The 14,145-nt window shown below is 40.1% G+C and overlaps 1 protein-coding gene across 3 annotated transcripts in view; it reads right to left on the bottom strand.

The window, feature by feature from the left end:
• Nucleotides 1-14,145, bottom strand: part of SLC38A1 (solute carrier family 38 member 1) — a 117,365-nt gene that overhangs the window by 18,522 nt on the left and 84,698 nt on the right. For all 3 annotated transcript variants that reach the window (XM_055141108.1, XM_055141109.1, XM_055141107.1), the window contains exons 6-9: nt 5,917-5,990; nt 3,807-3,899; nt 3,074-3,155; nt 2,008-2,090 (exon numbers count right to left, since the gene is read on the bottom strand). In XM_055141108.1, the coding sequence (XP_054997083.1) occupies nt 2,008-2,090; nt 3,074-3,155; nt 3,807-3,899; nt 5,917-5,990 (332 nt within the window). The remainder of the gene's footprint in view (nt 1-2,007; nt 2,091-3,073; nt 3,156-3,806; nt 3,900-5,916; nt 5,991-14,145) is intronic.

The following is a 14,145-nucleotide window of genomic DNA, read 5'->3' as shown; positions in this document are numbered from 1 at the left end:
CCCGGGTCAACACCCAGCATCCCAGATGGTCCTTTGAGCCCACCGGAACTGAGTCTCTGAGCACAGGGCCAGAAGTGCACCCTGCGTACAGCCGGGTAGGGTCCAACAACAAAGAGCAAAAGTGCCTATTCTCAGAGGGAGGGAAAGAGCCCCCATTCTGGTCATGTGTCTGTGTTACTACACTTCGAGGCAGAGGAGCATATCCACTTACTCCCTGAGCCTCTTGGGAGCAAATTATTTTGTGCATATTGAACATTAGGTATAAAACCTTTCTCCAGATGAGGAGATGAGGTGATTTCTAGAGATAAGTCGAGCACTTGGGGATGTTTACCTTACTCTTTGTCAAAGGCCTAGATCTGCCACTGACCACTATCCTCTAGAGAAAGCGAAAGTTAAGTGCCTCTGGGAGTTGCTGTATTCTTAATCCCAGAGGAAATAAGTCCTTCTCTATTTAAATTGAAAAGAGCTACCTTCCTGCATACATAGACAAGTTCAAAACAAGCCCAGAAACTAGAAAATTAAATGTTAAAGAAGATTTTAAAAAATATATACTTCGAAGGGTCCTGAGTGATACCAGAGCAAGTGGCCTGCAACTGGCCAGGTTAGTCTCTGCTCCACATAGGGTCCCCCTAGCTTGCCCCACCAACAGTGACCCCTGAGTGGGGAGCGAGGAATAAACCCTGAGCACTGCCAGGTGGGGCTCATAAATAAAAAAATAATATAAAAAATATCTACTCATAGGCTTGGGACTGGAGCGACAGCACAGCAGGTAGGGCATTTGCCTTGCATGCAGCCAACCCGGGTTCAATTCCTTGGTCCCTCTTGGAGAGCCTGGCAAGCTACCAACAATATCCTGCCTGCACAGCAGAGCCTGGCAAGCTACCCATGGCATATTCGATATGCCTAAAACAGTAACAACAAGTCTCACAATGGAGACGTTATTGGTGCCCGCTCGAGCAAATCGATGAACAATGGGACGACAGTGCTACAGAGGACAGTGCTACTAATAGGTCTTAGAGAACAGTGACAGAGACTCAGCAGGTTTGCCGGTTTGTTTGTTTTGGGTCATACTCAGTGATAAGCAGGGCTTACTCCTGGCTTTGTTTTTAGAAGTCACTCCTGGTGGGCTCTGGGACACATGGGATTTGGGGAACTGAACTCGGTCAGTTGCATACAAGGCAAGTGCCCTGCCTGCTATACTTACTATTTCTCTCTCCCCGAGAAACTTGGTACTTTCTCATGTAAAACAAAACTTTATGGCTTTCAACCATTTTTTTGGAGTAACTTTAATCTAATCTTGAGCCCTGAATATAGCCAAAATCAAAGGAAACAAATTTTAGAGTCTTATCCCTCAATTGAACAGCGAATTAGCTTCATTTTTCAATGACTAAAAAGCCTCAAAACAAAAGGCACACTTGTCTCTGAGCATTAGTACATACACTGTCACTGTCATCCCGTTGTTCATTGGTTTGCTTGAGTGGGCGCCAGGAGTGATCCCCGAGTGCAGTACATACACATACCCAAAAATCAAAACCAACTGGATGTGATTTTAAAATTATCATCACTTTAGACTTTTCACTTTTGTCACCTCCTTCAGTGGTGGAAATAATTGAGGTGAATAAGACTTTGTTAATAAAAGAGTAATTCACAATACTTCAATGCAAAAATCTAAGCAACTTTGTATCATGATATATGATATAAAAAATCTTTTTGTCTAAATAATCAGGATATTTTAGATCGATGGGCATTTAAGTCCATCTTCTAGACTTTTCTCAGAGTAACTTAAATGCTGTGTGACTGGACACTGTATTGTGGCCTAGGCCTTTCCTTCTAAAAGCTTCGCAGAGAAATTTCTCAGGAAATCGTATCATGACCAATGATTTATATCCCTTAGCAAAATCAAGCCTAGTACTTGTAAGTTTTCACTGTAGGAAACATTTTTATTTGGTTTTTATTCTCTGATCTGGTCTTGTTGAAATCAGAATAAAAACCAGTTTTTTTTCTTACCTAAGTTCTTTAGCAGACACAGAGGGAGGATGATGCCAAAGGTAACTATCACCACCAGCACACGGCCATCCACGTACCAGGCTCTGGAAGAGAGTGAAATCGTTCAGAACATATTTTCTTAAGTGAGACTATTTTCTCTCAAATGTAAATTTTCACAATATAGCTTAACACAGTTTTTACTTTTATTAATTTATATCATTACTTATGCTCTACACAAATATATTAATTCAGCCAACACTCAGTTCTTTCTGTCCTGTGATGGAAGAAGGCATATTGGGTTTTCTCTCCTTTCCCATTGACCTAACGTGGCATTCCTTTAAATTATTTACTTGTTTTCAAAGTTGAATGCAGACTTTGCATTCTGTTAGATTACAACCTGTCTGATCAATATTTAAAGAGAAAGATCAGTTTTGCTGTGCTTGACCTGTTTCAATCATCAAGAAGCAAGTTACCACATTTAGACATTGCTTTCTCCCTGGTCCCTTGTATTTGACCTTGAATTGAGTACAGAACACAAGGAATTCTAGTTTGTACCAGTCTCCCTTGAAAGAAAACAGAAACTACCATAGACAAGGACTGTTAAACAAGGAGTCAAAACATAAAAGACATGCCAAATGTAGCGGCAACATTTTCCAGGGTTAGTTGCATCTTGAATGAAGTTAGTTCATGTAAATTTTGCTTCCAAACTGCTATCTCCCTTCTTTAAGAGAGAGGCTAGGGTCTTAATTTGTTTTGCATTCTCCACTTCTGTGGTAAAAATAATACTTATCTGTTCTATTTTACAGAAACTAGATATAGATTTCAGACTCTTGGGAAAGTGCAGTGCCTAAAATCTATAGTATGACAGATGAATCTACCATTTAAGTGCTCACATTCAAATTCTCCCTGGTTCTTCCTTTATACAATCAGTCCCAAAGAAATTTATTGTTGCAGGAACAAAGGAAAAAAACACCCCTAGGAAAATTTTGTTTCTTTAATTTTCATAAAGTAAATATTTTGGTTAGCCCTTTAAATTTAACTTTAAAATATTTCAGTTATCTTAGGAAAAAAATGGTCTGTAACTTACGTAAATGCTTCTTCCTTTTCCATTAGGAATTTTATGGCTGAGGGCAGTTCATTTTTCACTATAAAGAGGTAGCTCAGCATTGCTAGAGAAAGAGGAGAACATTTTTAGAAAGAAGATACCCAGGCTCATGTTACAAGCCATATAAAGGGTTACCAGCTTTTTCTTAGAGTAACCTTCAATAAGCACAAAGACAGCTTTAGGTACTCTCCAAGTAACTCGGGTTTGAGTAACTTTCTGCTATCTCTGCTTAACTTTCCAAGATCCATAATTAGGATGATAACTGTGGGGCCGAGAAATAGTACAAGCAGTAGGGCATATATCCTGGATGTGCCTGACCCAAGTTTGGTCCCCGGGACCCCATATGGTCCCCCCAGCCTCGCCAGGAGTGATGCCCAGCACAGGGCCAGGGGTAAGCCCTGAGCACTTCTGGGTGTGGCCCGAAAACAAACAGAAAAATGGTAACGGCTTGAATTGTTTTAAAATTCACGTGGCCAGGTTTGCTCTTCAAGCCCACGCTCTCCTTCAACGTGTACCTCTCTTATTTGTCTTTGTTTCTTTGCTTGCTTATTTCCACTCTGGAGAAGACTGTGTTCTCTCTTAGACACATATTTCCTCCTCTTTCTCTCCTCTCAAACAAAAAATAAATCCAAGTGGCCACATGACACTAGAGTCAGAAAAAAATAACCTTCACACATACTTTAAAGTTACGCACAGAAAAAAATGTTCCTTTTACCTCCAGTGTTCTGCAGAGATGTAGCTCCAAAGATCACCAGCTTCCCCGTGGTGCCAAAGACCTGTTCTCCCAGCTTTTCATAAACCATGCAGCCTGTAGAGAAAATGGGGATGGAGGCGGGGACGGGAAGAGAAGAGAACCGGTAGTGATGGGTGAACAAGTCGGGGCTTCAGTTAGATTGATGAATACTGAGTGGTCCAGCCGTATATCAAAACACAGGCTGAAAACATCACTGATCTCTAAGCTGCCACCAGGGTACCTTTGTAATGTGCCTGTCGAGTTGACAATGGTGGGGGAGAGGGAATGGGGCGGGGGTTGGGGCTGTGGAAGGAATATAGGAACACGGGTGGAGGGAAGTTGACACTGGTGGTAGGATTAGTGTTGAAATATGCCTAAATATGCCTGAAACTCGATTACGAATAGTTCCATAACTCACAGTTCTTTTTATAACAATTTAATTAAAAAAATAAAAATTTTATTAAAAAAGTAAATCCACCTAACCTCCCTAAAAGAAACCCTCTCCCCACCAAAAAAATAAAAGAAACAAAAAAACCCCATGCAGCCTAGTTAAAAATCACAGTTGAGATTATAAGAAAACACAGAGCTCTAAAAGTTAAAAACAGAGATTTCTCCATTCTGTTTACTAATTCCCAACTTCTTTGTCTTTCTGAAAATTACACAAATTTTGACCTTGTAAGGGCTAAGACACATTTACTATAGGGGCTGGAGCAATAGCACAACAGGTAGGGCGTTTGCCTTGCACGAGGCCGACCCGGGTTTGATCCCCAGCATCCCATAAGGTCCCCTGAGCACCGCCAGGAGTAATTCCCGAGTGCAAAGCTGGGAGTAACCCCTGTGCATTGCCGGATGTGACGCAAAAAGAAAAAAAAAGACACATTTACTATAAAGCAATTTCTTGTTGGTTTTAAATGTCAGATTTTATTACCATTTACCTTTTATTTCATGTTGGTAAGAAAAGTATTTTAATCCAACAATAAGGTTTGTTTTTTATTTTTAATTATTTCAAATAGTCCTTTTACTTTATTGGAAGGAAATTCCTACCATGATCGTATTCTCTAGTCTTGTGTGCACCATTAAAATAAAGATCCAATTTTAAAAATTATAATTGTTGAGATGAAAGCGTTCCATGTGAAAGAATTGCTGAATTGATAAGACAAAAGAAGAATTTATACTATCTCATCAATCCTTCATGTATTCTAAATATCACAATATGTTTAGAAATATGTCAATCAAAATTCTGATCATTTGTAAGTTTAGTTCAAAGATAGGCAATGCACAAAGAGCTGCAGCTAAGTAAAAAATGTTTGGTTCTAACAAAATTCAACAGTATTGTTCAATAGCTTATTTCAATAGATACTGAAATTTAGATTATTCATGTCTAAAATGTTTATATTTCCTTATGATAGTTCAGTTCACAGTTTTAAGAGTCATGAAAGCAATATGGGTCAGGCTATATTTAAACCTCTGTTTACTTCTCACAAGACTGGTGTTTAAACGACACAAAGTGCTGCAGGCCTGATTTATTACAGAATGTCCCAGTTAATTGGAGTTGTCTATGTACAACAGACGCTGGCCAAGTGGTCTTCCTTAACATAAAAGCAAAAGTATTGCAAGCATAACCCAGTGTCCCAAGCACAGAAGACAAACACCTTAGGTACTAGGCTTCCCAGAGAACCAGAACACGCAGTCCCACACTGCCTGCGGAACAACATTGTCTCCCTGGCATGTGCACTGGCGTGATGAGGGCTCTCTACTGTCATAACCATAGGAACTGTAATGCAAACACACGGGATCGTGGTTCTGCGTTTATAAAGACCAAAGGAAAAACCAGAGCCTTTAAGACGAGTCATCTGAAAGCAAAGTAACAGGTAAGACTGAGGATTCACTTTAAATGACAATGCCAGTTGCTCTCTGTTGATAATGATTTCTCTATAAATACTACTATAGATTTTTCAGTGACTGCTGGGCAAAGTATTCTTTTTTCTGTAATGATTAAGATGCTGAGCAGAGAGCATCATTTATTCATTATACCACCATGAACAACTTTCAGTCTGACTGCCATGTCATAAAATAGACATTCTCAGCTTACCTGTTTCCTTTGAACAGATCAACAGAAGGTTTATTGAATATATCGATAGCAGTGTCACAGAAGTCAAAAGTATCCTGGAGAATAGAAAACAAATTTTCTCATATAAAGGAACATATACCAACATTACATTTTAGGACAGAGGTTTATTTATACATCTAACACCATTCATTGCTAGTATCTGAATTTTGCAAGTTATTACCCAAACCCTTGAATTTTTGGTATGGATTGAGATTCTGTGATTTACAATAATGTTAGTAATGGTTTCTCATGCACATAATTCCAACATCACAACCATTCCCAGTGCACCCGCCTTCCTCCCCCACGGACTCCAGCACCCTCTCTCTCAGTACCCCTCCTCCAACCCAATTGTGGGGATCAATTCTCTGGTTACAGTATCTCAGGAACTTGTTACTACCTTGTTGCCACTTTCTTCTTTTAAATGCTACCAAATAAAGAAAGGACTGCTTTGTTCGAATCCATGCATCTAACAGTTCAAATCTGTTACGTGATTCAAAATCTAAATAGCTCTCTGGGATCATTTCAGTAGGGAAATGAAAATGAAAATGAAAACATTATAAGACAGAGTTCTTGTACTATATATACAGTCTTGTCACGTCCAGTCTGAGGTATGAAAAGTAGGTGTGGGAATAGGGAGGAAGGGGAGGGAAAGGTCATCAGTCACCACGTGACTTGGGGCAACTTTCTTCATCCCCAGATTCTTCATTTGTAATATGGAGACACAGAAAAATTACGTATAAGATTTTCTATGATTATTTTTTTACGTATAAAATTGTTCTATGATTATTTTTTAATCAATACATTGAATCACTGAGATAAAAAAATCTGGTATTTTTCCACACCTGGATCCTCTAAAAATAAGTACTTCTTTAATTAGTGGGGAAGTTCTGACAATCAAACATAATGAAAAGACTTCTTTGTATGATGAACTCATGTTTTTGTTTTAGTACATCTGGCTCATTATCAAACCCTCCTCAAGAAAAAGCACAGTTAAAATGATCTGAGTGATTACACAGATTATTTCTGAATTGTTTGGTAAAAGCAGACACAATGGTGGAAAACAAAGTCAATTTGTTAAAGGAAAAGAATTCCAGTCCCCAAATGAAACCAGTCACTTCCCCATGTAGGGAAATATATCACTAGAACAATACATGAATGCAATGAATTCCACATTTGAATAATTAAGTCAATTATTTTTCTTCAGAGAGGCACTTGGCACATCACACAACTCATGCAACTCTCTCTGCTGGCTGCCTTCTCTTAAGCCCACCTATCGAACCACTATGCTTCAGAGCCTGAGCTCAGAGATCACTCACTTCAGCGCCTTTCTTTGCTATCGGCACAGAAACTGCTCCTTAGCTCTATAGAGTCTTAGGGCATTGTATTCCTCTTGTGTGCAGTGCAGCCATGCACAGGTAAGTAGGGAGTACACAATGCTCAACTGCATAGCAGAAGGACCATCAGAAGTTAGTCAGGAAACAAGAGCTCAACAGTTTGAAAACACCAAAGCAAACCACGAAAAGGGAAAAAGGAACAAAAAACCCCGAACAATCTGGGTGAAGGTCAAATTGAGCAGCTAGGAAAGGGGTCAAGATATTATTGTAGGAGAGAGAATATGGGAAGGCTTGTGGAGGGAAGCTGACATTGGTGGTGGGATTGTAGAACACTTTAATAGTAGGTGGTGATAGTAGGACACTATGTCAAAAACAAAACTATAAATAACTTTGCAATTCATGGTGCTTTAATTAAAAAAAGATTGTAAGGAAGAACATTCATATATATATATATATGTATATATATGAAGATCCCTGAGTAGGAGGGTGATTAAAAGGGTAAGCTCCTTATTATTTCTGGTTATTTCACCTTTCATGAAAAAGGTGAAAAATTGAGAGCAAGCATTGACCAATCCAGTAACCTTGAGATATGTGATAGAGTTTGAAGTCTCAGTCAGAGAATCAGACTCATAACTGAGGTGTGACTTTTATCCTCTTACAAGACAAATATTATTTATGAAAAAGCAAGCTTGAATTTCACTCAGAGTTTGTTCTTGTTACTTGGGTCGCTGAACAGTAAGTGATAACTTCCGCCAGTGCTATCCTTCTTGACGGTGGGTGATGGGTCATTACGGAACTCTGCTGGAGCAGAACAGCAGGGAGGTGATAGCTGCAATGTGTGGGTCAGCCACATGCTGTTTTGAGGGCCTCTGTGCCCCATTAGGTCGATTCACCTCGCCTGTCTTGAAGAGGAGACTTGAAGAGAGAGATTAGCTCTGTGCCTTTACCGAGTAAGGAAACCTGAACTCATGGGGACTGCGTGTCTAGCAGGAAGGAGAATTGCTAATACCTACACAGTAATTCACCAAGGTCCTCAACTCCACTGACTCACTACTTATTAATAAGAGGAACATTACAAGGGAAAATATGCCCTCTTTGGTTCACTTGGTTCTTGCATGTTTTTCTTGCCTCCTGACAAATCATAGTGGGTTGAATCTCTCGTAGCTGATGCCCATCTGCCCAGTACCTCTTGGCAAGAGGTGAAGAATTGATTCATAAGCTTCTATTATTTCTTTGTTTTGCAAGTGGGAGAAAAGTTTTGATCAGGAAAGATTTAAGCAGTTTTCATCTATCTTCTTCCCCACACTAATAAAAACAAGTGAATAAGATACTCCTACAGTGATGAAAACTCACTTGCTCCCACATTTCAAATGTAATACTGCACCCCGGATGAAAGGACTTTCAGTGAGTCTGATGTTCTCTGCACATATACCAGTCTCTCAAAACTCTTTTCCGTCTTTCCCAAAATACTGAGCTTTCCCCTCAAAGACAGAAGTCTAATATAAAACAAAAATCTTCTACCAAATCAGTAAGAGGTAAACTGTGTATGTTAAACTCTGAGTGCTTTAGGCAACAACAACAACAACAAAACTAGCATTAATGCTACTAAAACAGAGAACACCTCCTTGTTTAAATCTTGGAAAGAAGCAGTAAGTTTTCAAAGTTGCTATAATAGTTCTTGGAATTGTTTGAGAGGAGCTAGTTGAAGACATGAGAGATAGAGAAAATATGGCACCCAAAAGGAAATGAAAGGAGGAATGACTCAAGAGTGTGCAATGACTTGTTCTAAATTCTCCTATTTTGAGCATGATTATTCCTCTATTTGACCAAGTAGATATTTGGACACATAATTGTGGTTGCCGAGAAGAAGAAATAAGCTGGTGTTCTTGTTTTACTAAAGAAGAACTCTAGTGATTCATGTTGGCATGCCATTTGGATATTAAGTAAATTTCCACACTGTCAACTGTCATCACTAGTTTTATTATGGCTGAAAAAGACATTTTTTCACTGGAAACTAAACCTCCGCAAGAAATAGTTGAGTTGTTATAGGGTGCGTATTTCAGACTTACATTCTGAAAGAGAAAGGGAGTTAGAGTATCAACTGGAACAATGGGATATGAGGCAGTGGAGGAAGGAGACTGAGTATTCTGAATGTGATCAGAAAAATTTTGAGAATCTGCATGTCAAAAACAAGAGGATTGAGAAGATGAGGTAAGGGATATCATTGGGCATTGTGTCCCCTGAGAAATAAAAGGGTATCTGTTGGGAGACTAAAAGTTCTAGACTTCTGTATTAGGGAGAAACTTCCAGAGAATACCCATCCAACTCTTCACCCATAACAGGAAGTCTCGATGCTACATGCCAACATAGATATAGCCGAGTCTGAAAAGTGTGTTCTGTCACAGATAAATGGAATGTATGCCACTACTTCTGGAAAATTCTGTGCACTGGAGCAGAGGCTAAGCTGAAATAACAGCTACTCTTTATATCCTCAGGTCCACATTTTACTCTCTGTACCTACATAAATCCAGTCATATTTCCATCACACTTCATCTTTTCCACTTTATAATCCTGAGGATGTTCATTTTATGATTGTGTTCTCTGTCTTTTTATTTTATTTTTTTATTTTTGGGTCACACCTGGCAATGCACAGGGGTCACTCCTGGCTCTGCACTCAGGAATCACCCCTGGTGTGCTCAGAGGACCATATGGGATGCTGGGAATCGAACCCGGGTTGGCCACGTGCAAGGCAAATGCCTTACCCACTGTGCTATCACTCCAGACCCAGTGTGTTCTCTGTCTTAAACAACTACAATTCTCTCAGCAATCATCCTGTGAAAGTTCTTCACATGTCAGTCATGGTTTAGTTTCTCATCAGTGCTTTCAGAGACTGTGTGCCAAGAAGAGAACACAGCAAGCACATAAGTTTCAGTCCCCAAAATACAAAGTGCAGTAAAATTGCGAATTTGAGCTGGGCTTCCCATTTCGTTTAAGGTGACCTATTTTGGCATTCACTTTTCTATGATAGTATGTAACACTTTTCATTCTTATTGCAGCTCTAGTGTAAACTGCCAACAGTTTAAGGAGCCTGGTTCTACAATGAGGACTTTTTTTTTAAGCTAAATGCAGGACTATGCAGGAAATAAGATCAGTCATATTTCCATCACACTTCATCTTTGCAGAAGTGATAACTTTTTAACTTGCTGATCTTCTTTACTTAAATATTAATTCTTTCATATCTTGAAGGAGTTCAAGGTTCATTATCTTGGTTCATATCTCGAGGGTAACTTCATCCAAGCCCCTGTTATGGATTGTGACAAGGTCAAAGCCACGTGGATATGGCCTGTGGTCCAGTCAACTACTGCTCAAGCCAGTCATCCCCGATCACTAACCTGCTCTGTCGTCCCTCACATCACATCACTGCAACGTTCTTATCACTTACACATCCCAAATAAGCCCCGAATTCATGTGCTTCCCCCACCTCACCCACACTATTTTCTTGTTAAGACTCCTTGTCTTGACTCTTTTGACCTACTCTCCACCCAGAAGTCAGATTGCTTTATTATTATTTCTAATACCAGACTGCATTAGAAAAATGGGACTCCGTGCCAGGCTGTTTTCACTCAGGGCACCCCAGAGGGGGGGCGGGTGAGAACCCTCCCCGCCCCAAGGGACCCAGCCCTGGCAGCTGACCTCCACTACCCAACCGCTGCCACGATCCAAGCCACTTTCCGGACCACGTGGCACATTATAAGACACTTCCTACGCATTTTCCGTAATTACCACACCATATTTGATGGAGTTCAGACAGTAGGCAACAAATCATAGAGTAATATATATATATATATTGGTATATATATACCTCTCTCTCTCTCTCTATATATATACCTCTCTATATATATATACCTCTCGGAGAGCCCAGCAAGGTACCGAGAACATCCCGCCTGCACGGGCAGAGCCTGGCAAGATACTTGTAGCGTATTTGATATGCCAAAAACAGTAGCGATAGGTCTCATTCCCCTGACCCTGAAAGAGCCTCCAATCATTGGGAAAGACGAGTAAGGAGAGGCTGCTAAAATCTCAGGGCTGGGAGGAATAGAGACGTTACTGGTGCCCGCTCGAGTAAATCAACGAACAATGGGATAACAGTAATACAGTGATATAGTGATAGAATACCAAAGATAGCACATAGCTAAGAATAAGTGAATCTACAAGTGATAGAACCTCATTTGTTAATCCTGGAACTATGCCAAATATCTTGTCAAAATCAATACAGTCCTAAGCCCCAGTAGTTCATTCTTATCTCAAAGATAAAATTAGTTTAACATGATTAATTAAGAAAACCCTATTGGCCTCGAGGAAGGAATATATGTTGCTATAGATGCCCATACTCAGGATCTTTTACTACTTTTGAATGCTGAGATGAATTTCCTCATTTCTAAACCTCTACTGGTATTTATTCCCTCCATTATTTCTTAGAGAGTTTCCTATAGGGCTAGAACTGGAGTGATAGCATAGCATTAGCCTAGCAAGGGTGTTAGCCGTGCACGCGGCTAACACGGGTTCAATTCCTCCGCCCCTCTTGGAGAGCACGGCAAGCTACAGAGAGTATCTTGCCCATATGGCAGAGCCTGGCAAGCTACTTGTGGCATATTCGATATGCCAAAAACAGTAACAACAAGTCTCACAATGGAGATGTTACTGGTGCCCGCTCAAACAGATTGATGAGCAACGGGATGACAGTGATACAGTGATAGTGATGATTTCTTAGACATTTGACAGCTCTAGATACAATTATTGATACGTGTGTGTGTGTGTGTGTGTGTGAGAGAGAGAGAGAGAGAGAGAGAGAGAGATGCTGGAAATCAAACTGGGGTTCTCTAGTACATGAAAGGCAAATGGTCTACCACTGAGTTCCACCCCTTCCCCCAAATGCAGAATATTTGACTCATATCTTAGAACAATGACAAGCTAAATATCTACCCTAAGAGCATTTGCCATGGTTTTGAATAATGTTGTAGGATAGTGATATTTTGTTACACCACACTAAATGGATAGCTTTATAATGAACTTCATTTTATGAAGTACTTTATGCTAATGAAGTGAAGTGGAAAGATGTAACAGTAACAGAACAAAACCTAAAATGGCCTATAGCATGATTGTGTTAAAATTTCACTGTTGTATTTAGATAAATATCAAATCCTATCCTTCAAATTGGAGCATTTTATTGATAAGAAATTAATCTTAAAAATACATTAAGGGAGACAAGATCATTATTTTAAAAATCTACCTCTGTAGCAATAAATCAGATGACAAACTAACAACCCAGTATCAGAAACCTTGAAAAAAGAAGGAATCACTGCAGAGGATCCCAAAATAACTCAGATGGTGGGGGGGAGGTTGTCCACAGCACTCAAGCATGTGAAAGGTTTTTAATTCTTCCAGATAATTCTTCCAAGATTATCTCTCAAAATCCAGATAATCCTTATCAACCCTCCCCAGCATGAATCTGTCTGACCAAAGGTTACAGAAGCTCTCCTCAAATTTTAACATGTATATACAAATTACCATAAGACCCTGTTTAAGTAGAGATTCTAAATTAGGTCTGGACTGTAACCTGAGGTTTTGCATTTTGAACCAGCTCCATGGTGACGCTGATGTTTCTGGTCCATAACCACAGAGCTGGGATAATAAGGGCTTTAAAGGGCAAGGCCTGGCCTTGGGTCTACACATCTCATGATTCTGATTCTCACACTGCTGAACCAATGCTGAATTGCTGGCCACGATTTCTGCAGGCAGGTGCCACACCACATCACTGTACCTGTAACATGGATACCCCAGAGAACCAGGGGATACTGCAAGAGAAGCAGCTTCGGCCGTCAGCTACTGCAGTGAAGTCTCAGTGTGAATGCAAGGTCTCAGCTACTTCCTCAGAGGGACAAGGGCACTGCTTGCCCCCTTACTTATTTATCAAGATACAAACTTTATAATTGTTTATTTTCTACCATGAGGAATTATAAAAGCAAGGCTGACATACTTCTGCTTGGACTAAATTGAATATACAAATAAATAAAAAGTCTCTGAACTCTGCATCTATCCCAACCCACAAATTATGTCACTCCTTCCAAAAGGGGTCTGAGGCGCATGACCAATTATAGTTCTTTGTCTTATAAAGTTGGTTAAAAACATTATACATGCATGTGTGTGTGCATGCGTGGCACTGAAGAGCAAACCCAGAGCCTCATACGTTCAAGGCAAGTGCTCTCCTCCTGAGCTATATCCCGTGCCCCTTAAACTGAAAAGCTCCTTGCTGAAGGAGTCTTTATTCCAAGTCCTGCTTTTATCTGTTATAATTTCCCATCAGCGCACAGTTTATTACTACAAATTATATGCATATCAAGGAGGCAGAACATTCAAAACAAAATTTAAACTCGAGTTCATGTAAATAATACAAACTCTAAGCAATATGACATTTTATGGCCAACCATCTTTTCCCAGTCTTTCCCTCTCTTGCTGGCCCTTCCCTCATTCTCTTATAAACCTTCCTTCTACCTGCCCACATTCTCTCTATCCTCCTATACTTTCTGCCTGATATTTCCTTCCATCTTCCCCCCCCCACCAACACTCCCTGCTCTTCCATTTCACCCCATCTCTTCCAAAGAAAGATACCTGCAGGAAGTGAGTAAAGATGCTTAGGAGAGAGCTACCTGGAAGTGGAAGATGGACTGTGCACCATGGAGAAATCAACGGAGGAGGATAAAAACCAAGAATTTAAAGTATTATCCCCGCTTGATTAGAAAACTCACATACAGGGGAGCTGAAAGGGAGAGAAGTTGGGGTCCTTGGGAAGAGGGAGATAGATATGCTAGGGCAGCAT

Source organism: Sorex araneus, chromosome 6 (genome assembly GCF_027595985.1).
Source record: "Sorex araneus isolate mSorAra2 chromosome 6, mSorAra2.pri, whole genome shotgun sequence".
NCBI lineage: Eukaryota > Metazoa > Chordata > Mammalia > Eulipotyphla > Soricidae > Sorex > Sorex araneus.
The sequence above is the reverse complement of the archived record's forward strand: the minus strand, read 5'-3'. Positions and strand labels throughout refer to the sequence as shown.